At 35.1% G+C, this 23,410-nt stretch overlaps 1 protein-coding gene across 1 annotated transcript in view; it reads left to right on the forward strand.

Moving 5' to 3' along the window:
• The window catches only part of ATRNL1 (attractin like 1), an 891,320-nt gene that overhangs the window by 137,664 nt on the left and 730,246 nt on the right, over positions 1–23,410 (forward strand). Inside the window, 1 exon segment of the mRNA XM_027596871.2 lies at positions 1,167–1,321. Within this exon segment, the coding sequence (XP_027452672.2) occupies positions 1,167–1,321 (155 nt within the window).

The raw sequence follows: 23,410 nt of genomic DNA on the forward strand, positions 1-23,410 counted from the left end.
TTAAATATCACGGACTGCTGCTGTTCTTACTGAAATTCAGTAGACTCTTTGAGTAAATATTTACTTGTTGTTGCTCTCACTAAATTTTTCTGAGAACTTAAATGTCTTTTTTTTGGTAATTTTTACCAATTATAGTTCTCTCCCTAGAGAGTTTGTGGAACTCCTTGTCTTGCTATTCTGGAAGTCAGCTCCATATTCTTTAAGCATTAATTGCTATAGGTTTTTGAGATATATACTATATATACCTTACTCACTATATGTACTGGGTTTACATTCTGATTCTTTTTTTAGTAGAGTGCTTTATTTAGGAATACTTATGAAGTATTGATTCATATTGAGTCATGCAGTTTATTATATATCAGTACATTAAGGTGAAATATAATTGTGAGCATATATTTATAGTACTTTCAGTTAAACTTCAAATAATTAAAAACATTTATATTAATTTGATGTTTCTCAAAAATGCATTGTGATTTTACACAATATGGATCTATCTCAAAAATAATCTTGAGCAAAAGAATGTACATACAAATGAATACAAGCTATATGATTCTGTTTTATAAAGTACACCAACAACAATACAATTTAGAACAAATAATCCTAAAATTGGTATGGAACCACAAAAGAATCAGAACAGTGGTAATCTTTTAAAAAAATCTCAGTACTGTTTACTTAGTTGTGTTCATCTTGTGAAAATTCATTGAACTTTAGACTTATGTGCATTTTTATGTATATTTAATTTAAAACTTAATGTATTATGAGATCCATATGAATTATTAGTTTTAACTGAATACAGTTCAGAGTAAATTTATTATATTCAACTTTCTATTTCCTTTTGTATTTAAAACTGATGGTACTTTGGTCCTCTAGTTTTAAGGACACATGTTTCCTACTTATAAAAGTTCAAATATAAATTATTATAAAATCATGAACAATTATGTTTAATATTGTGTTTCCTCAAAACATTTTAAGATACTGTGAATCTCAAAATATTTTAAAAATATTGAAACTTAGAGGCCATTTATGAGTTGTTAAAAAAAATAAAGCATGTTATTTTCACAGTTCGAAGGAAAATTCTATATGCAAGTTAGACCCTTTATATAATATATATAAATCAGGGAGGTCTCTTTATCCTTTGTAATACATTTTTAAATTTTATCCTGTAGGACTATTTTGAAAGAAAGTGGGTTTGCCAGATACCTTCATTCAGCTGTTCTTATCAATGGAGCTATGCTTATTTTTGGAGGAAATACCCATAATGACACTTCCTTGAGTAACGGTGCAAAATGTTTTTCTGCCGATTTCCTGGCATATGACATAGGTATGTATCTGTTAGGATTGTACAAAGTAGAGGAAATTATCAGAAATTTGTCATGTAGAGATTCTCAAATACATTAATTGACAGCATGTGTATATGTCATTTCAGAGATAAATTCAGTGACAGATTATGAATGGAATTCTAATTTCAGCACACTAGTATAGGGCCAGGAGAACAGACATTCTAGGTTTGAGCATCCCTTTTGAAGGCTTTTGTACATTGTATCCCTAAGTGAGCACTTTATCAGTCTATTGTGTTGCCACATTAGTTTTGATAATAGGTAGATATGGAGCACTGTCAAATTATGTAAATTACAAATAGGAATGCAAGTATTTTAGTGTTAGTGGGTATGAGCAAAGATGAATTTAAATTAAACATACAGATATAGTTACTTGGTGTAGGAAGATGATAGAAATAAAGAAAGGAGTATAGAGACAGTAGAGCTAAAGAAATAAGATTTGGGGACAAAATGGAAACCCAGAACATATCTAGGAATGGAAGTAACTGAATAAGAGTATTTTCCAGAGAACCAGAAATACAGTGCACTTACACAGTTTGCTTAATTTTAATCATGCTACCTATAGTCCTACCAATTCTAAATATTAGATGAATGTATTTTTTGAAATACTAAATTTAGCTACCCAGTGGACCTTTATAGTGAAAATATTTCTTCTCTTTGTGTCATTTTATAGATGAAGCCTACATGATATTTAAAATATATTTAACTGTAGTTCAGAGCACTTTTAATTATCATGTAAAGTAATATGCCAATTTTAAGCTATTATGAAACTTCCTGATAAATAAAAACAAAAGAAACCAGAGAATAACACATTTAATGGATTGAAGAGGTATACTTTTGCTCTTAAACATCATAAAGGCACATAGTCTACTTTGAAAAATTATTTCAAGTGGTGGCATATAAAGAAAATTATTCCTATTAATAAGAACTTTGGTTTTTATACTGTTATACATTTGGAAGGAAATTCCTAGTGATAACATTAAGCATACTTTTTGAGTCTAAACTATGAGTATCTGTCTGTGATTAATCACTATAAAGAATCCACTGCCTTTAGGATTTTTAGATACTAATTAATTAAATCTTTGCCTTTTTGGACTAATAATTTGAAGTGATAACTCATTATCAAAATTGGATTGTCTTGGCTTATAAATTAGTGCTGAGATCCTGAAAAATGGGTTAAATGACGTACTGAATCTAGGCTCCTTTTTATGATCTGTCATTGCCGGGCTGGGGGCTGTCAACATACTTTTTTGGCTGTTGTGATGAGACAGTAAGCTTACTTCTCTGGAGGTAGATGAAAAGATTTTGTTTTGTTTTGTTTTTCTTTTATGAATAAAAATCCTAGAAAAGTGTAGAATTTGTTGTTATTGTTAAAAATCTATGAAGTGAGATTTTGAACTTTTTCAGAAGATTCTTCAAGGAGTTTCCATCTACTCTCTATACTTTAATGAAGAAGTTAATGTTGAGCTATTTCGTAGCTAACATATTGGGAAATTATTTTTATTCCTTCCATATTGTTCAAGATTATTAGAGTTTATATATCAAAAAAGCTTACCCACATGAAAACTATTTGAGGTATTAGTTTGAGTGAGAGAGAGATCAGATTATCATTATTCTAATTACTATTTGTTAAGTGTGTCTAAGGATTAGATAGTATACTAAGGGCTTTTTACACAATATCTTAACCTCTCTAATAGTTTGGTAACAAGGTGTTAATAGACTCATTTCCAGAATATTAAGCCCCAAACCATGCAGGCCGTACCTGGCCGTACATCTAGCTTTTGTAACTCCTAAAACTTGTAGTAGTCTTTCCACTTGAGTACCACATGCTGCTGTTTGGTTGGGTCCATTTTATGTTCTTAATTTTGCAACAAATTATCAGACACTTATTATTTCATAATGTTTCTTAATGCTGTGGAAAGATAGAAGCAAATATCAGTTTCATTTTTCAAGCAAATTGTTCAGATGGGAGAAAGAATAACATTTTAAACAGTTTTATACTTTAACATAACATTAACAATTAACAACAAAACATTAACAATATTAACAAAAACATAAAGCAACCATATAATTCAACCTAGGATAAAAGTGTTCTGTTTTATCTCATTTGATTATTTTTGTGCAGTTCCCAATAAAGCTTTCCCCCCAAATCTGTTTTTATTCTCTTGAGTTTGTGGCATCAAATGTTGGAATATTTTCCTGGGAAAAGTATTTTTATATTTCAGAAAATGTCTTCCAAAATAATTGTTTTCCTTATGGAGTATATTTTTTGGGAATAAAACACAACCATTACATAATGAACCAACTGGAAAATAGGTCTCTTTTGAAAAAAAGGTCATCTTGCTAATTTTTCTCTTTAGTACATTACCCTTGGACTTTTATGGCATATTTAACTTGAGTGCACCTGAGGAGTTAGCTGATTGCTTTGTGTTTTATGATGTTTAAATAAATAGGAATATTTGTGTTAATACTAATTTTTCATTGCTCTAAAAAGTACTATTTCAATCTTACTGCCATAGTAAATTTTACATAGTAAATATTTTTAATCTTTGAGGATATAACCTTGCCTTCACAGTTCTCATTGTTATAGATGATAGATGTGGAAGGCACATGCCAGTGATTTTTTAACATGGCTGTACCTTGGCAACATCTTTGAAGGTTGTAGGAAAAAAACTTAGGTCTATATAAACTGATTCTCTTAGATTAAGCACTGGGCATATATATTCTAAAAAAGAAACTCAAGTGCTATTGGTAATAGACCCAGGGCTGGTGAATGAGACTGAATCAACTATAACATATAGAATGATATATTATGTAATGTTCTTGTCTGTAAATCTAGCTTGAAATCAGATAACTTTGTTATTTTTTTTGTTATTATTGTTAGTGGTATTATTATTGCTTTCAGAAAGCCTCCATATTCAAGATTGGAATGATCTTTGTGGTAAAGATAACCTTCTGCTAAAGATGTAATGGAATAACTTGCCTCATGTTCATCTCATGTTATTAGACATTTATACTTTGAAACTATTTGGCTGTGCGAAGTACACATTGTCATAAAAGTTAGTTTTCTAGCGTTAGAAGGAGAAAAGGTATCAGGTAGTTTCTTTGTTTTTCATATCTCTAGTGTCACTAGGTAGTTTGAGGATTTCAATATTTATAAATGAGAGATTATCATGAATTGAAACATACCTTAAGATGGAACTGAATTTTGAGACAATATTTCAGAATCATCTAATTAAGAGCTATTACAAGAATTTTTGGTAGGCCTAACGTAGAATTATAAGGCTTTTAATTACAAATGGTAGTCGTTATTCTCCAGTAAGAAAATTTGCCCAGTGGTTAAGAGGATGTATAGAATTCTGAACAAACTGATTAGGAGGATGTATAGGATTCTGAACAAGATGAAGGACAATTCAGAGATACACTGACCATATATTTTTTTCTTCCAAAAGATAGTAGAAACATGAAAATGTGATTTCCTGAGTTAGAGTAGGGGGTATGATTTATATTAGAAATACATCTTGCAGAAAGCAGATATATTGAAACTGAAGCTGAAACTTCAAATCAGATCAAAATAATTTTTTAAAATTTATTTTTTTCAATATTTATTTATTTGAGAGAGAGAGAGAGCATACTCAAGCAGGAGAAAGAGCAAAGGAAGAGACTCTCAAGCAGACCCGCCTCCCCTGAGCGTGGAGCCCCACATGAGGCTCAACTGCAGGACCCTGAGATCATGACCTGAGTTGAAATCAAGAATTGGATACTTAACCAACTGAGCCACCCAGGCACCCCTATTTTATTATTTTTAAGTGAGCTCTACTTCCAATGTGGAGTTTGAACTCACAACCCCGAGATCAAGAGTTGTGTGCTCTACCAAGTGAGCAAGCCAGGTGCTCTAATAATAACAGTTTTTAAAATAAATTTCTTGAATATGACAGTTTTACTTATGATGTTAATTTCTTGGTAGGTGATTATTTAAAAACAAACTCGGTAAACAAAGCTTAAAAGTAATTTCATATTTTGAGAAGTAATATTATTTTAATTGGTAATGTGTAATAATATATATAGTTAACCACACAGTTAAAACACAGTGAAGTCGTAGTTCACTATACCATTAAAAATCACTTGACTAGTTTATGAAGCATAGCATGCATGTTTTTGTACACCCCCATAGCGTGTGTGTGTGTGTGTATACAATGGATACAATTTTATAAGGTATGTAATTTCATTAAAAATCATATTTAAATTAAAACATCTAATTATTTAATTTTTTGAACACTCCAGCAAAATTATAAAATTTCCAACTTACTTACTGTTATGTTTATAATTATTTTCGTTTTCTGGAGGTTATTTTATTCCTTTCTTTGTTGATCAGTATTTCTCTATGCCCTTTGTTAAATTCTTAGGGTTCTTCCCTGGTGAAAGCAGCACCCCTTGTCTGGTCACCTGAAAGAACCTGTTTGTTTCTCTTTGTCATCAGAAAAACTCTTAAAATTATTCACACACATTTTTTCACTGCGTTTAGCCAGCTACTGTTTTTAGCTTTACTCTAATTTTTGCTCAAGGTGTTCTTTCTAAAATATACTATTATATAGAAGAAATAGTAGTTTCTTCTTTTTAAAAAAGAAGCCAATAAGTAAAGGAAAAAGTGACATTTCATTTTGAGAAAAGAGAGAACTAGTATTTGTCAAATGTTTCCTGTGGTGCTTGGCACTTAACACGTGCTTTATGATACAATGCCTCATAACCTCTAATAACACCTATCTAGCATGTATTATTATATTTATTTATATGGGAAGAAACTGATTTAGCATGGTTAAACCCAAAGTCACATAGGTCATAAGATGGTATATTTAGAATTTGAACCCAAGCCTAAGTTCAGATTTTTTTTTTTGATTCTATCACTACGCTATGATAATGATTTTTTCCCTGATTTGACAGGAAAAATTTTTGAATGATCTTTAATTGGGGAAAGGGCATATAATATTTGTTAATGTAGCAAGCCACTCAAGAAAATTAGCTTTATTAGTAGATTTAGAGTTAATCAGATTTTTAAGGTATCTTTGAATTTTATTGTGCCTCCCCTCTCCCACAAATTAATCAGAAAATACTGATCTCAAGATAGAAAATCAAGGAGAAAGAATAATGAACAATAAATCTCTCTTTCTCTTAACAAATCTACTAGCATTTTGAGAGATTGTTTTGAATGCAACAAATGCTGAATATAGATTCTTGTAATAAAATGTAAAACTGAAAGAAAAATTTTCAAATGTCATAACAAAACCTCAGGGGAAGAAGGCAGGGGAAGGCAGTCATGAATATAGAATCAAAAATTTAAAATAAATTATTAGGAAATAGAACTCAACAATGTTTCAAAAATATAATAAACTATGAGCAAGTAGGAGTTATTCTAGGAACTCATGTATGATTCATTATCAAGGAATCTATAAATATTTTTACATCAAGACTATGTACAGAAGCCGACAGGAAATATCATTGTATGTTAAAACTATAAAATCATTTCAATTAAGATTGAGAATTGAATAGTGATACACACTTTTCCTGGCAGAGAGTAAGAAACTAAATAAATATTCATTGAATATCAGGGGACAAAATCCTGAGTGGAACTGTGGTTAGATAACCTAGGAAAAGTGTGCACCTTTTTACATTAGTAGGAGAAGGTTTGGCCTAGTGGGGAATAAACCCAGTGAAGCACCATCACTTAAGGGGCAGGTAGAAAAACATTTTGGCAACATCCAGAAATTTGGTTTTCTTTTACAAAATGTATAAATCATTAATAGAAGTTTTTCTTTATATCCCCCATTTTGAGTCATATATTTACAATCTGTGTGTTCTTTCTAGTAATATGAATACTGATTTTTGAACTTGCATTTCAAGTAGATTATTAAAAAGATCTTTAAAATTTGTCCTTAAAGTAGCACAGATACATATTTTCATGAAAAATATGAATATTTATAGAAAAATTAGCCAATGAGTATGCATTTTCAACCTGCACTATTTTATGCATCATTGATAAAATAAACCAGTCTCTAAATTTCAGTGTAAGTTCTTAATGTAATTATGTGGCCCTTCATAGGGTGATAGTTCCGGCAGCACAGTATTCTGACGGCTGAAATTTGGGTTTGAGATAATGGTAACTCTAATTTCTTGATCTTATGTGTATTGAGTGTACGGTTTGTAAATTAATATTTAGTACCTTGCAGTGTAAGTGTTTTTTAAAATGAATATTTCAGAGAGTATATTTTAGTTTGGTCATTAGTCCTGTGTGGTTTTTCTGTTGTCATGGAATGGTATTTTTGTCAGTTTTCATGATGTCAGTAGGCCATGTGGGTTTTGCTCTCATTTGTGTAGCCTTGAACTATTTGTTAAGTGATAATGACTTGAGTGCTCTGGAAATACATTGTCTTCTTGGCAAGAAATACAATTATAGATTGTAGTCAGATTAATAATATAACAGACTTTGTAATGTAAGAATGGGAAGAGACTATATGTAAATATATTAATTTAATATTGAGCTTTAAGGCATTTGATAACTTCTACATGTTATAGGAAAACCAATCTGTGTTTTATAATGAATCATGATCAAGAATGTGAAAATTCAGCAACAGGATTTATCTAGCCCAACCTTCTGTTTATAGTTATTGAAGAAATTGGAAGGGATAAATAGAAAGCCTATTTGTAACAACTGCTCTTATCGTTTTCTTTTCTAATTCTGTTGAAAAATCCTGGGATGTTGAGCAAATATCAGCAAGCATCAAAAAGTGTTTATATCTGCAAAAGTTGCTTACCTCCACAAGCTTTTCATAAGCTTGCAAGTTAAATTCTGTTCTTCCTAAACAGTTTTTTTTTTTAAATTTTATTGATTTATTTGAGAGAGAGAGAGCACGAGAGTGGGGAGGGGCAGAGGGAGAAGGAGAAACAGACTCCCCACTGAACAGGGAGCCCGACACGGGGCTTAATCCCAGGACCCTGGGATCATGACCTGAGCCAAAGGCAAATGCTTAACCAACTGAGCCACCCAGGCATCCCGTTTTCTAAGCAATTTTATGAAAGAAAACAATTTGCCAGCAATTTTAAGAAACTGCAGAGGAAACTCACAGTTATTGTATTGTATCGGTCAGTACAGGTTAGATTATACTGTGGCAGCAAACAGTCCTGCCACAGCCTGAGTTCTCTGGAAAGCAAATTCTGAGACAGAGTTTAGTGTTTGGGGTACTAATTGGTGTATGTGCTGCCGAAGCGAGCACACAGTGTTTGGGGTACTAACTGGGTCATTGGGATAAATAGCTGTGATGAGGAGGTGGAAGAAGCGGCATTGGTCAGAGGGAAAAGTCAAGTAGACTTTAAGAGCTGCAGCCAATCCCAAGGGAACTCTGTAGTTGAAATGTCCATCAGAATTATCCTTTGTTAGGATGAAACAGCCAGGCCTTGATTAGTCATTGTGTGAGAGTCACTCCTAGGAGGGTAGGAACTTGGGTGAGGAAGCTCTGTGTATGTAGCTAAAGCAGTCTCCACAGGGGCTGGTAGCTGAATGATGTTAGGTGACAGCAATCCTAGCCGCAGCGGCAACGGGTTCTTTCTGAAGGTGTATTTAGGCAGTGCATGTCCATGTTCATCACAATTCATTCTTTGAACTATTCAGTCCACTTCGAATACATTTGTCAAGAGCTCCTCTAGGATTCCAGTGACCCATTCTTCCTGGGGAAGACCTAGATTATTCCTTTGGCTTCTGCAGCTGATCTCAGGCCTACAACTGATCAACTGATATTCATCATGTCTCCCCCCCCCCCCCCGCATTATTCTTTCTAAAGAATAGAGGTTCTCAGTTGGAACCTCTTCTGATCTCTGTGACTTACCTGGTAGCATGACCCAGACCCTTACCCTTAGGTGTTTGAGCCCCTGGTCATCATGTACCTCCTGCTCTGGGTATTGAACTTGCCCATTTACCATTATCCTTGGCAAGAGGATACCAAGGGACACCTAAGTGGATCATCTGTGTACCAAACATATTTCGCTGCCCTTATTTTGTAACAGCAGTCCTACCTCCCTTTGATGGTCAGGGCCACTTATCCCTGCCAAGATGGTGAGTCCTCTTTTGCTTGCTTTCTGGTACTTTGACAGAAGGAGCCTGAGGTGCCTAAGTGGAAGCTATTCTCTACCCTGGGAACTAAGCTAACTCTCGCTTATAGTTCAGTGGGACATTGCTATGGCCCCTGCCAGAGTATTTCTCCTTTGGGGAATAAGATCTCTAATCCTGCAGAGCCCAGATTTCTGGGATAAGAAGCACAAATTACTCAACTGTATCACTGAAAGTGAGGCCACTAAGAGTGGCTTTTATTCCTTGGTTCCTGGACTTTTATATTCTTCCTATTGGGGACAGAGCACCATTTAAAGTTGCTAAATTCCAAGGTGTATCCTGCATCCTGGTGTTTCATTTGTGCCTATCGAAAGATCTGTCACATTGTGTGTTACAGGATCCAGTGGATCCCATGGTTATGGGCTCATTCCTGTACTTCATTTGCTGTAGTGTATCTTCTGATTACATAGGATCCTGTGCTGCTTGATCAAACACTTCATAATTTCTAAGGCAGTCATACTGGTTAAGACCCTGTGGTTGGGAAAATCAAACTGATACTCAGAGTATGTATCTATTCTTGTCCTAATGAATTGTTGGTCAAATTAGAGTGGAAGGGGCCCAATTGTAGTCAGCTTGCCACCAAGTGTATATTTGGTGGCCTTGGGGAATAGTTTTATCAAGGGACCAGAGTTGATATCTAGCTAACAGGCTGGACAATTGCCAGTAACAGTAGCTAGATCGACTTTGTTCATAGGAGCCCCTGCTACTGCATTCCTAGATGACTTCCATCTCTCTCTCATGGCTAGTTTGTTCATGTTCTCATTGTGCTAGCACTGGGGTGTCCTATAATAGAGGCTTAACTGATATTAGCTGTTTTAGTCATTTGTTTGCTTGTTTACTGTCTCTTCCATGTTAGATGTGCTCAGATGCCTTTAACTTGTGTCACAAAGATCTTTATATTTTGTGCTCATTCAAATACACCCATCCACATGTCTCTACCCCAGGCCCTCCTTGTTTCTGATCTTCCAATATTTCTGTATAGCTGTAAGATGACAGGTGCTGTGCAACAGTGTTAGGTAACCTGGGGTCTGAGCTACCTGTTCATGTAGATTGCTTGTGTATTATTTGATCTTGGGTGCCACTTCCATTTTATGTTCTTAGGATTCTTGGTAACAGAACCAGCTCATGATGTAAAACTCTGAACACATGGTCAGTTTTTAACCCAGGGTCTCTGTCTCTGCCAGGGCCCAATAACATGGCAGGAATAGAGTATAAAATTTTCCACTGCAAATGGGATGGGCTTTGACATGTGTATGGGGTCGGCATTGGGATTCTTTCCCTGGGACTTTCTGTATATTTCATGTGCTACTTTTTCCAACAGTGCCACCACCAATAGCTATAATTCTACTGGGTCATGCAGCCCTAAATGCAAAGCTGCTTACAAGTGTAACCCGAACCTATAGCAGAGCTATTCCCTACCCTGGCATGTACTCACAGCTGGCAGCCTTTCACGTTGTTCAGTATGTGGGCTGGAGCAGTATTCCCAGGACTGAAATAAGCTACCTTCAGAATCCAAAGAGACCTACAGGATGGTTTGCTTTCTGCTTTTCATGGGTGTCGCAAGGTGTGGTAATTGGTCTTTCAATTCAGATGAGCTGTCTGAGAATGTTCTTGACCACTGGATTCCTAAATATTTTACTAATATGAAATCTGAATCTTTCTAGGTTTTATCTTCCACTCTTTGAAGCATATATGTCTTAACAAGACCTCCGTCTCATAAGCCATTCTTACTAATCTGGCACAGTTGGAATGATGTCATTAATGTAGTGGAACAATGTAACGTTCTGCAGGATGTCCAATGGGACTAAATGTGTCCTATGTTATGACAAAAGGAGGGAGGGTTAATATGATCCTGAGGCAAAATTGTGAATGTATACTATTTTCTATTCCATATGAAAGCAAACTGTTTTTGATCCTCTTTTCTGAAAGGGTTAGGAAAAAACACATTTGCCAAAAATGGTCATGTTACTCTGCTTTAACAAAGATTTTGTATAGTGACTGCAATTTGAGCTACTACTTGGTAGTAGGCTAGTAGGCTCTTGTCATCCTCCAGGCTTTGTTTAGTTTGCAGGACCCAGACTGGTGATTTAAAAGGAGATTTGATGGGGTCCATCATCCCTGCATTCTTTAGATTCTTTAGGGTCATACTAATTCCTGCCACCCACACCCTCTGGAATGCAACATTTGTTTAAAATTTAATATATTATCCAAGGGGTAGTTGTTTCAAAACTTTCCACTTGATCTTTTCCACTGTGATAGCCAAGGACCCAATGTCAGTGTTGTGCCATTTGCCAGAAACATCCAGAGCATGACCACTGCATAGGTCTGCAGACTCAGTGGCTCATTTTGAACAGGACGTTGGCCAGGATGTCATTAATTACCTCATTGCCATATATCCCTCCTATAAAGAGAGGCCATGATGACACTTTATATCTGTGGGTGTCAGTGCTAACTCAGACCTGTGTCTAACTGTACTTGAAATGTTTTTGCTGCTTTTCCCCTAGGTTAGAGTTATGCAATTAAATGACCATGGGTGAATTTGATAAAGAAATAGGGGAATTATTACCATGTATACTTACTGTGGTATTACAGGGTCATTCCTCCAAGGCATCAGAATTTTAAATATATCAAATATGGACTTCAGAAATGGCTCAATTCTAGAAATTGAGCAATAAATTGTGACTTTTTATTGTACCATCAGCCTCCTGATCATCCATCCTTGATTTCTTCTGATGATATAAGTTAGGTACTAGTGCCCTTGTTGGCTGCCTGTTTTGCTTCTAGGGATGCTGTGGTCTGTTAAACATCTCTATAATTTTTAATAGGCTAGTCTCCTTGACTGACACTCCAGGCTTGCTGCATATTATAAATCTTGCCCACTACTTGGATTGGATTCTGATGGTTAAGTGTCACCAGTTGGGCTGTATTGTCCTATTGTCTCTGTCATTGAGCTCAGTTCTGTTATGATTTCTCCTTCCATCACCTTTGGCCTGTGGAGGAGAGCCAGCAAATTCTTACTGATTCTAGTGCCCCCTTCTCTCTCCCATTCTTCATGGCTTTGGTAAATGGCATACCCTCTGGCCCTTTCCACAGATATAATGAATGACCTGGTAGGTTTTCTGGTGTTACATTAGTATATCCACTCCAGACTGCCCTTATTTCTAGATTTTTTATCCCTGCCTTTATTCTTTGCTATGGCAGTTCTAGCATTTTGACTTTACTTAACAAGGGCTGTATTTTTTATGTTTTTAGGGGTCTTCTTTTTCTTTTTTAGCTTTATTGAGGTATAACTGACAAATAAAATTATAAGATATATGACATGTAGGGGTGCCTGGGTGGCTCAGTCATTAAGCGTCTGCCTTCAGCTCAGGTCATGATCCCAGGGTCCTGGGATGGAGTCCCGAATGGGGCTGCCTGATCAGCAGGGAGTCTGCTTCTCCCTCTCCCACTTCCCCTGCTTGTGTTCCCTCTCTTGCTGGGTCTCTCTCTGTCAAATAAATAAATAAAATCTTTTTTAAAAAAAGATACATAACATGTACATTGTGATGATTTGATATATGTATACATTGTGATAGGATTCCCCCAGTATAGTTAATGCATCCATAAGATCACATATTTTTCCTTTTTTTAATTTGATGTTCTTTCTAGATTAAGTTCTACTCTTTCAGCAAATTTCAATTATATAATACTGTGTTATCAACTATAGATGTTATACATTAAATCTTCATGCCTGGTTCATTTTATAACTGAAAGTTTGTATCCTTTTGCCAACCTCTCCTTATTTCCCCTATTCTCAGTCCCTGGCAAACATTTTTTTTAACTGTTTCTATTGAGCTTGACTTATTTTTTTTTTTTTTTTGATTCCACATATAAAGACAAATACTGTGTAGTATTTACCTTTATTTATGTGACTTATTTCACTTAGTGTAATACCCCCAAGGTCCATCTGTGTTTTCTTAAGTGGCAGGATTTCTTTCTTACGGCTGAATAATATTCCATTGTGTATCTATATGTATATGTATACACACACACATATATACACATATACAAATATATATAATACATATACATATATATGTAGATATGTCACATCTTCTTTATCCATTCATCCATTGACGAACACTTTGGCTGTTTCCATACCTTGGCTTCTATGAATAATGCTGCAGTGAACATGGGAGTGCAGGTATCTCTTTGATATCCTGTTTTCATTTTCTTTGGGTATATACCCAGAAGTGGGATTGCTGGATCATATATGGTAGTTTGATTTTTAATATTTTGAGGAACCTTCCTGTTTGAGGGACAGTGACTGAACTAATTTACATCCCCACCAACAGTGCACAGGGTTCCCTTTCCTTCATGTCCTTACCTACACATGGTATCTCTTGTCTTTTTGATGGTAGCCATTCTAAAATGTGTGAGGTGAGGTGATAGCTTATTGTGGTTTTGATTTGCTTTTCCCTGATAACTAGTGATATTGAACACCTTTTTTGTTTTATTTATTTATTTATCTATTTATTTATTTATTTATTTATTTGACAGAGAGAGAGCGAGCGAGAGAGAGAGAACACAAGTAGGGAGTCCTTGCTAAGCAGAGAGCCTAATGCAGGGCTTGATCCCAGGATACTGGGATCATGACCTGAGCTGAATCAGACACTTAACCGACTGAGCCTCCCAGGTGCCCCTGAATACCTTTTCTTGTACCTGTTGGCCATTTGGATGTCTTCTTTAGAAAAATACCTGTTCATTTCCTCTATCCATTTTTTAATTGGATTATTTTTTTATTTTGTTTTGTTTTTGCTGCTGAGTTGTGTCAATTCTTTATATTTTTGTGTATTAACCCCTTATCAGATATATGATTTGCAGATATTTTCTACCATTCTGTAGGTTGCCTTTTCATTTTGTTGATTGTTCCCTTTGCTGTAAATGGAAGTCATTTTAATAGTGAGCTCACACCATCTCCTGGTGTCCTTGTCAGGGCATAAATCCTGCATCTTGGGAGAGTGCTTTTAAGTCAATAAACTCTCCTTAATCCAGTATAAGGTCTGGCGCCCCTTAGATCAATCTCCCCTTATTATCTAGTATAATCTGTACTCCCCCAACTTCTGCCAGTATTTGCTCTCTAGGTCTTACAGGATCCCAGGACCCTGGAATCATGACTTGAGCTGAAGGCAGATGCTTAACCAACTGAGCCACCCAGGCGCCCTATTTATTTTATTTTTTAAAAAGATTTTATTTATTTGAGAGTGAGAGACAGAGTGGGGTGAGGGGCAGAGGGTGAGAATTTCAAGCAGACTCCTTGCTGAGTTTAAAGCAGGGCTCGATCCCACAATCCCAAGATCACGGCCTGAGTCGAGATCAAGAGTTGGACACTTAGTCAACTGAGCCACCCAGGCACCCCTCATTATCTTTTTTCTAGAGTTCAGTGGGTCTAAGCAGTAGATATGCAATTTTAGCGTATCAGTAGTTACTGTTATCAAACATCTGATACTTCACACCTGCTAGAATATTCCCATTTGGCATACATTCCTAATTTACCACTGGTATAAGTTTTAATAGTTGATGACATCTTGTGCCAGGGTTTTCTGTGTTATACCTACCATCAATGTTAGGTTCTTCATTGCTAGCTTAGTAGTATGTGATTCAGCTCACAAACTTCATCTTATTTCCTGTTTTCCTTGTATCACTCCTGGTACCAGCTATCATAGTTTGGGTTCTCATGGAAGTAGACTCTGAGATAGAGTTTAGTGTTTATGATGTTTATTGAGAGTACCCTTAAGATCAATGCCTTTGGAAGAGGTAGGGGGAGAAAGCAGGATTTGACAAAAGGAGAAGTTGAGTTGTGATGCTGGATAGATAACCTTAGTCAACCACACAAGGATCTCTGGAGTTAAAATGGTTGGTATGCTGGGATGAAGTGACAGGACCTTTAAAACCCCACGTTGATCAGCAGTTGTATGTGGGTCATCCTTAAAAAGTTGTGGCCTTGGTGAAGTGGCCCAAAGATACTGAGGAACTTGCTGAAGTAATTTGCAGCTGATGATTGCTCACCGACACCTCTCCCAGCAACAGAGACAACAGTTCCTTCCTTGAATGAGGTCTGGGTAGCACATATCCATGTCCACTGTAAATCTCCAAGTTTCAGAGGATTAATGCCAATTAAAGTTAATTTCTCACTCATGCTACATGTTTAATGTTGGAGGCAAGGCAGATTAGCTTATTGTCATCACTTAGGGACCCAGGACGAATTGAATTGTCTTTCATTGGTAATTCAGTGGTTCCATCTAGAAATACAAGTGTCACTTTAACTTGCATTTTGTTGGCAGAAACAAGTCATATTGGGGGCCCCTGGGTGGCTCAGATGGTTAAGTATCTGCCTTCGGCTCATGTCATGATCCCAGGTTTCTGGGATCGAGCCCTACATCAGGCTTCCTGCTTGGCGGGGAGCCTGCTTCTCCCTCTCCCTCTGCTGTTCCCTCTGCTTGTGCTCTCTCGCTCTGTCATATAAATAAAGTCTTTAAAAAAAAAGAGAGAAAAAAAGAAACAAGTCATATTATCACATCCAACCTCTAGGAAGTGTGGGAGTTTAATTTTACCACGGGCTTGAAGGAAGAGAACTGGAATATCTGTTAAATAACACCAATATATATATAACAAATGTTGTTTGTAATTCTTTGTAAACTTTTAGTATAATTGAAGGTGATGTCTTGCAGGTAGTAATAAAGCCTTCACCTCCTACCACCACATATGTTAAAAGGCAACCAACTTCTACAAGTAGAATTGTGTTGTATTATTATTGGTGTGAATTAATTATTCTCATGTATAATTAAAATATTAATAGTGTACTGTACTGTTTCTCTGCAGGGACTTGTGTACTTTAAAAATATATATATATATTTTTTTACTTTCATGACATTACTGTTTATGTTGAAAAGGATATTTTGATGATATAGTGAGGCAGTATAATGTAGTAATTAAGAAGATCTGGTTCTGAATGTGGATTCCACCATTTAATGACTTTAAGGAAGTTATTAAACCTCTAAATACTGTTTCCTTATCTATAACATGGTAACAAAAATATTTACTCCTCAAAGCTGTTTTCAGAATTAAATACTACATAGCATTGATGAGGAATTAGCATATTGTTTTTATTAGGTAAAAGGTTATGACAACTTATCTTAGGAAATTTTACCCATTTAAAAAGACTATGAAGGTTTTATGTATTCTTCAGTTAATTTTATATAATATAGTAATTTAAAAAAACATTTAACTCTTAGAAGCAACTATGTGCTTTCCTTTTCTTGGAGGGAGACTCCCATAGCACTCTTTATATATATCTCTCTTAATACTTATCACATTCTATTGTTATTCCTTCAGGACAGGAATTCAATCTCATTCAATTTTATATCCATAATGTTGTTGTGTCATTGGATCTTCATTACACCTAATTTGAATTAAATAGTGACATCCTTTTTCCTCAGTCTTATCTAAATCTGTTAACCCAAATTTCACATATTTTTTCCTATTCTTAGTTAAGAGCAGTTGATGAATTCTCAGTCTTCTTTCTTTAGATTAAAACACCCAAGTTAATGTTTTAGTTTTGGTTCTGTTTTTCAAGATTCACTATTATGAAAAAAAAAATGTTTTGGAGAACATTCAGAAGACAACTCCCTGATCTTTAGCACTGTTACTAAATTGAGATGTTCAGTTTTTATTTTTTTTTAAAGATTTTATTTATTTGAGAGAGTGAGAGAGAGAGAGAGAGAGTGCGGGAGCGAGCACAAGCAGGGGGGAGCAGCAGAAGGAGAGGGAGAAGCAGGCTCCCCACTGAGCAAGGAGCCTGATGCAGGACTCGATCCCAGGACCCGGGGATCATGACCCGAGCCAAAGGCAGATGCTTAACTGACTAAGCCACCCAGGTGCTCCTGAGATGTTCAGTTTTTAAATGTGCAAACAACTATGACCTTAATAGGAATAAACTCAATGGATAAATCTGGGAACCCTGTGCTTTTGAGTTTATGAGACTTGCTTACTTATGTTAGCTGTGTGATTTGATCAGTAGATATGTGGTCTGATCAGTTAAATCCCACTGTTTCACTGTATGGATGACACACTCCCAGTATTCTTTCCATTTCTTTGGGAGTTGAGTTGGAGTTGTTTATCTCTCATGTGCTTTTATTTATTTATTTATTTAGAGTTTTCAAGTATTTCTGAAAATGGGGTGTGCTTGTGGGTCTGAAACAGAAAGTTTTATTAAAAACCTATACAATTAGCTGTTAAATCCCTAAATCCCCTTCTTCAACTTGTGCTGGAAGACAGAGGTTTACTCTCTGTGAATGTTGATCCAGGTACCTGAGCATGGTTGAGGGTGTCAGTACAATTTTGGAAACAGTGGGATTAGGTGAAAGTATACATACTTATGAATGAAACCTCTAGCTTTTTTCTTCTACTTAGGTCTAGAATACTCTTACCCAGGTTTATAGCTTCTAGGCAGGAGATTGGAGGACTTACCTCAAAGAATCTGACCAGCTCAAGAAAAGGTGTGTGCAAAAACTAACATTTGGAGGTCTTCAACTAAAATGGTCCCAACTGATCAAAATCCTCACACTGCTATATAGTATATATGAAAGTTATTAAGAGAATAAATCTTAAGATTTTATAACAAGGAAAAAAACCATTTTTTTTCTTTTTTTCCTTTTGGTGTTAAGTAAACTAATTGTGTTTAATCATTTCACTAAATATATATATATATGTGTTTGTGTATATATATATATATACATATATATATGTCAAGTCATGTTGTACACTTTAAACTTCTACAGTGTTGTATATCAGTTATATTTCAAAAAACAAAGTATTCCAACAGTCAACAACATATTTTGGCCAAGCACAGAATTTCTAAACAGTTTTGTTGTTCTTCACTCTTAAATTGGAAAGGGCAACTAGTTATCATAGACATTCGCAAAAAGTCACTAAATCTGATGAAAATATCAAACAAATAGGGAAAAATAAGAAACCAAAGGAAATTGAGGTAATACTGTAAGAAGATTATAACTTCAATCTTTATGGACAGAAGATGTTACATTTATGAAGTAAAAATGTGACTTTTAAAAAATAGATCATTCAGAAAACAAAAAAATGGGGCTTTTGAAATTAAAATTAAGATAACAAATTAATAGATTTTAAGATAAAATGAAGAATATGTTCCAAAAGTATTATGAACAAAGGGCAGATGTAAAATAGGAGAAAAGGTATGAAATTTAGATGATTATTCCAGAAAATTTGCTGTCTGAGTAATAGGAGTGGCCAAAATAAAGAACAGAAAATTTTAGATGAGGAAGAAATTATCAAATGAATAATTCAAGAAAAACATCTGGGCTCGAAGTATATGAATTTTCAGAATAAAAGATTTCACTAAGCCCCAGAAGAGACTCACAGCAAAATCCATCATGAAAAGTGGAGATAGAAAGAAGACCCCAAGAGCTTATATACAGAGAACAGAAGTAGGACCTTGCAAAAGCAAAACCAGAAGCCAGAAGATTGGAGAGTAATACCTTCAATATCTGAAAATGTTTTCAAAGTTAGAGTTCTAAGCCCGATCAAATAATCATATAAAGTGGAACAGTCACTTTCAGAATTGCAACTTCTCAAAAATTTACTTCTAAGGTACATTCTCTCTGGCAGCTACAGAATTATGTCTCCTACCGATATATTTGATTACATAAACAAATACAAATTGATAAAAATTAAAATCCAAGAAATAGAGTAAATAGTAGAGAGGAGATGTGCAGAGAATCCTTAGGATGCTGCAGCAGGTCTAGAGACAAGTTTGTATTGCAGAAGAAAGATGGAGATTTGGTCGGATGTCTTCAAGAAGTAAATGAAACTCCTGGATAGCTTGATATGTTAGAAAATACTGTGAAAGGTGTATACATTTGGTAAAGAGTCAGGGATGAATTAGCAGCTGCTCTATAGAAACCTATGCAAAAAAAATGATTTGCTGGGAAAATAAAAATTTGTTCAAGGATAAAATGAATTATAATATGCTATGTGGCTCATCTGTATATAGAATAATATATAGTAAATACTGAATATTGGCCTAAACAAAATTATAAGTACATGAAGAGGATGGAAGGAAGGGAATTATGTGTGTGTATGTCTGCATAAGAGTTAAATCTTCATCTTTTAAAGAGAAAGTCAGAGATGATATCTGAAACTAAGAACTAAGTATGCCATTTACCATAAGGAGATAAATACAAAAACAAGCTTCTTCTGGTTTTTTATTTTAGAATTCAAAGTGCTTACCTCTGTGATTCAGGAGTAAGCATTGGGATGATAGGGAGCAGCAGAGTTTTTTTGTGATAAACCTTGTGGGATAATTTGACTTTTAAACTTTGCACATACATATCTTTGGTTAAAAACAAGCAAAGTAAGAACATACCAAAGCAGTACAGAAACCAAGTGAGGCACAAATTCGTGGGTCAGGCATAAATATTAAAATAATGGTCCTGGGGAGATTGGTATATGGTAATACACAGAAGGATCTGGGAAATATTATATATGGAAAAATTAAATGAGATCCCTGGAATAGATGCAAAAATAAGTTCCAAATGGATTGGAGATCAAAATGGTTAAAGCCAAACTGTACATCCTTTAGAAGAATATTGGAGATTATCTTTAAAATCTTGAGTTGAGAATAAAAAGAATAAATCATGAAGAAAATGATAAGTTTGATCAGGTTTCTGTACAAACTTTTATAAAATAAGACTCCATAAACTACATGAAAAGGCAAATCACAGCATAGGAGAGTATATGTTAATGCATATAATTAGCAAAGGATTGATATTTAGGACATTTAATAAAGAATTGTTAAAATTATCAAAAAACCAAAATTCTGGGGGCACCTGGCTGGTTCAGTCAGAAGAGCACTCAGGGTTGTAAGTTCGAGCCTTACATTGGGTGTAGTGATTACTTAAAAATAAAATCTTAGTTAAAAAAGACAAAAAACAAAAATCAAATAGAAAAATGGGCAAAGACTCGAATAGTGATTTTACAGAAGGGTGAAAACAAATGACCTAAAAATGTGAAAAGATGCTTAATCTTACCAGTAACTAGAAAAAGAAAAACACCATTCATCAGATTGCTAAAAATTTAAGTCTGAGAGAGCTACATAATGGAGAGGATGTGAAATAAGAGCCGTCATGCATGGCTAGTGTGAATTTAAGTCAGTGCAACTACTTCGGGGAGCAAATTGGTGAAATCTAGTAAAATTGAACTTGTGTCTTTCCTTAAACCTAGTAATTTTCCTTTTAGAAATCCACCTGGAGAAACTCTCAAAACTTGCAAAAGAAGACGTGTGTAACGGTGAACAAACGGATATGACTTGTGTTAGGAAAAACCTGAAAAAAGTCTAAATGACCTTTAAAAGGATAGATGTTTTTGGTAAAATCATAACATGGAATGCTGTAACATGATTAAAATGAAAACATAGCACCACATATGTGAATAAGTCTAAATGGGTTGTTTAATAGACATTTCTCCAAAGAAGATATATAAATGGCCAATAAGGACACAAAAAGATGCTCAGCATGACATATCATTTGGAAAATGCAGATCAAAACCACACTGAGATACTACTTCATATCCATTAGGATGGATATTATCAGGAAATAGAAAATAACAAGTGTAAGTAAGGATGTAGAGAAACTGGAACCCTTGTGCACTCCTTGATGGAATCAAGTAAAATGGTATAGCTGCTATGGAAAAGAGTATGGATGTTCCTCAAAAATTTAAACAATCCTTAACCATATAATCCAGCAATTCCACTTCGGGTATATACCCAAAAGAATTGAAAACCGGTACAAGAACAGATATTTGTATCCCCAGCATTATTCACATTAGCCAAAATTAGAAGCAACCCAGGTGTCCACTGATGGATGAATTGGTAAACAAAATGGGGTATATATGTATAATGGAATATTGTTCAGGCTTAAAAAGGGTGGAATTCCGACACATGGTACAACATGGATGAGCCTTAAAGATGTGGTAAGGGAAATATGTCAAAGACTAAAGGACTAATAATGTGATTTCATTCATCTGAGGTACTTAAAATAGTCAAATTTATAGACAAAAAGGTAAAATAGTGATTGGCAGGGGCTGGGAGAGGGGGGAATGGGGAATTATTGTTTAACAGGTACAGAGTTTCAATTTTGCAAAATAAGAAAGTGCTGAGATGGATGGTTGTGATGTTTCCAAAATGTGAATGTACTTAATGTCATTGAACTGCACACATAAAAATCGTTAAAATAGTAAAGAGAACAAAAAGCAAAAACTGACCGGTTGAAACTAAACAACTTGCAGAGGGATCCATATTGTATAATATACATTTGTATTAATACAAAGCTTTCCCACCTATGAAAATTACTATATATGTATCATATATATAGAGACATTGATAAGCAAATACAGAATAGTAGTTGCATCCAAAGAAGGAAGACCTAAAGAAGCTTGAATTGGAATGGGAGTACACAGGGAGCCTAAGTTATATCTGTAATAAGTTATTTCTTTAGAAAATCTGTGGTAAACATGGTCAAGTACTAGCTTTGACAGATCTGGTTAGTGGTACATAGGTGTTTGTAATGCCATTTTTGAGGCTGTTCTGTGCACTGAAAAAATTTCATCATTTACCAAAGAAATTGGTTTATGGAGTTAGAAGAATCTTCAGGAAGCCAAAGTTTTAGTTAATGCTTGTCTTTATTCTTAGCTCTCTTTTTTCCCAACTCCTTAGTTTTTCTGAGCATTTCTATGGTTCTCATTTGGAAAATCTGCTTTCCTTCTGCCTGATTTGTGTTGGATGCTGGGCCAAATTACTTACCTTTTAGTCCTAGGTTAGCTCAGATTGTTGGGTCACTTTCTTTTCTGGACTCCAGATTGCCCCCAAATGATCTTAAAGATTCTTCTTCTTTGGAGATTTTTGTAACAAACTGGTAGCTGGTAGTCTTACTCTTTCATCTGACTTTTTTCTGTTTCATTTCTTTGAAGCATATTCAGGTTTCTAATTCTGTTGTTGGAATACTACGAACAACACAATTTGTAAATCACTGGCCCTGTGTGTGTGTGTGTGTGTGTGTGTGTTTGTGTGTTTGTGTGTGTTGGAGTTGGGTGGAATGATTGAAATCTATCTGCCCTAACTTATTTACTGTCTCTAACATTTCCATCTCTTTCTTTTTCGAAGCCTGTGTCTTTTACAGGTCACCCTTTCTCTCCAAATGGGAGTAATCTTTCCGAGTCTGCTACAAATATACTTTTAAATATCAAATATTTATAAACATAATTTATAGAAAAACAAAGGTAATCAAATGGGCCCTAAGCAAATTGTTTAACTACTCCTAGATCTAATTTCTCATTTTCTTTCTTTTTTTTTTTTAAAGATTTTACTTATTTATTTGACAGAGAGAGAGAGAGAGGGAGAGAGAGAGACAGAGAGAGCATAAGCGGGGGGAGCAGCAGAGGGAGAGAGAGAAGCAGGCTCCCTGCTAGCAGGGAGCCTGATGTGGGGCTCGAACCCAGAACCCTGGGATCATGACCTGTGCCAAAGGCAGACATTTAATGACTGAGCCACCCAGGTGCCCCTAATTTTTCATTTTCAACATATGGTAATACCTGCTCAGTCAACTTCATTGGATTCTTACAAAGACCATTTTAGATTATGTAGATGAATGCACTTTGGAAGCTTTATAGTACTGTACACATGTAAACATACTTCTTACATGAACTGTAACATGTAAAATTGACCAGACTGTTAATCCTATGTATAGCCCTCTTTCATAGTATTTCCCAAAATGTGATATTCAGAGCATTGGCTCTTAGAAATGTTAATGTGAAAAGTATGACATGAAAAGTGCTTCTGCAGATAAAA

This window comes from Zalophus californianus, chromosome 15 (genome assembly GCF_009762305.2).
Source record: "Zalophus californianus isolate mZalCal1 chromosome 15, mZalCal1.pri.v2, whole genome shotgun sequence".
Lineage (NCBI taxonomy): Eukaryota > Metazoa > Chordata > Mammalia > Carnivora > Otariidae > Zalophus > Zalophus californianus.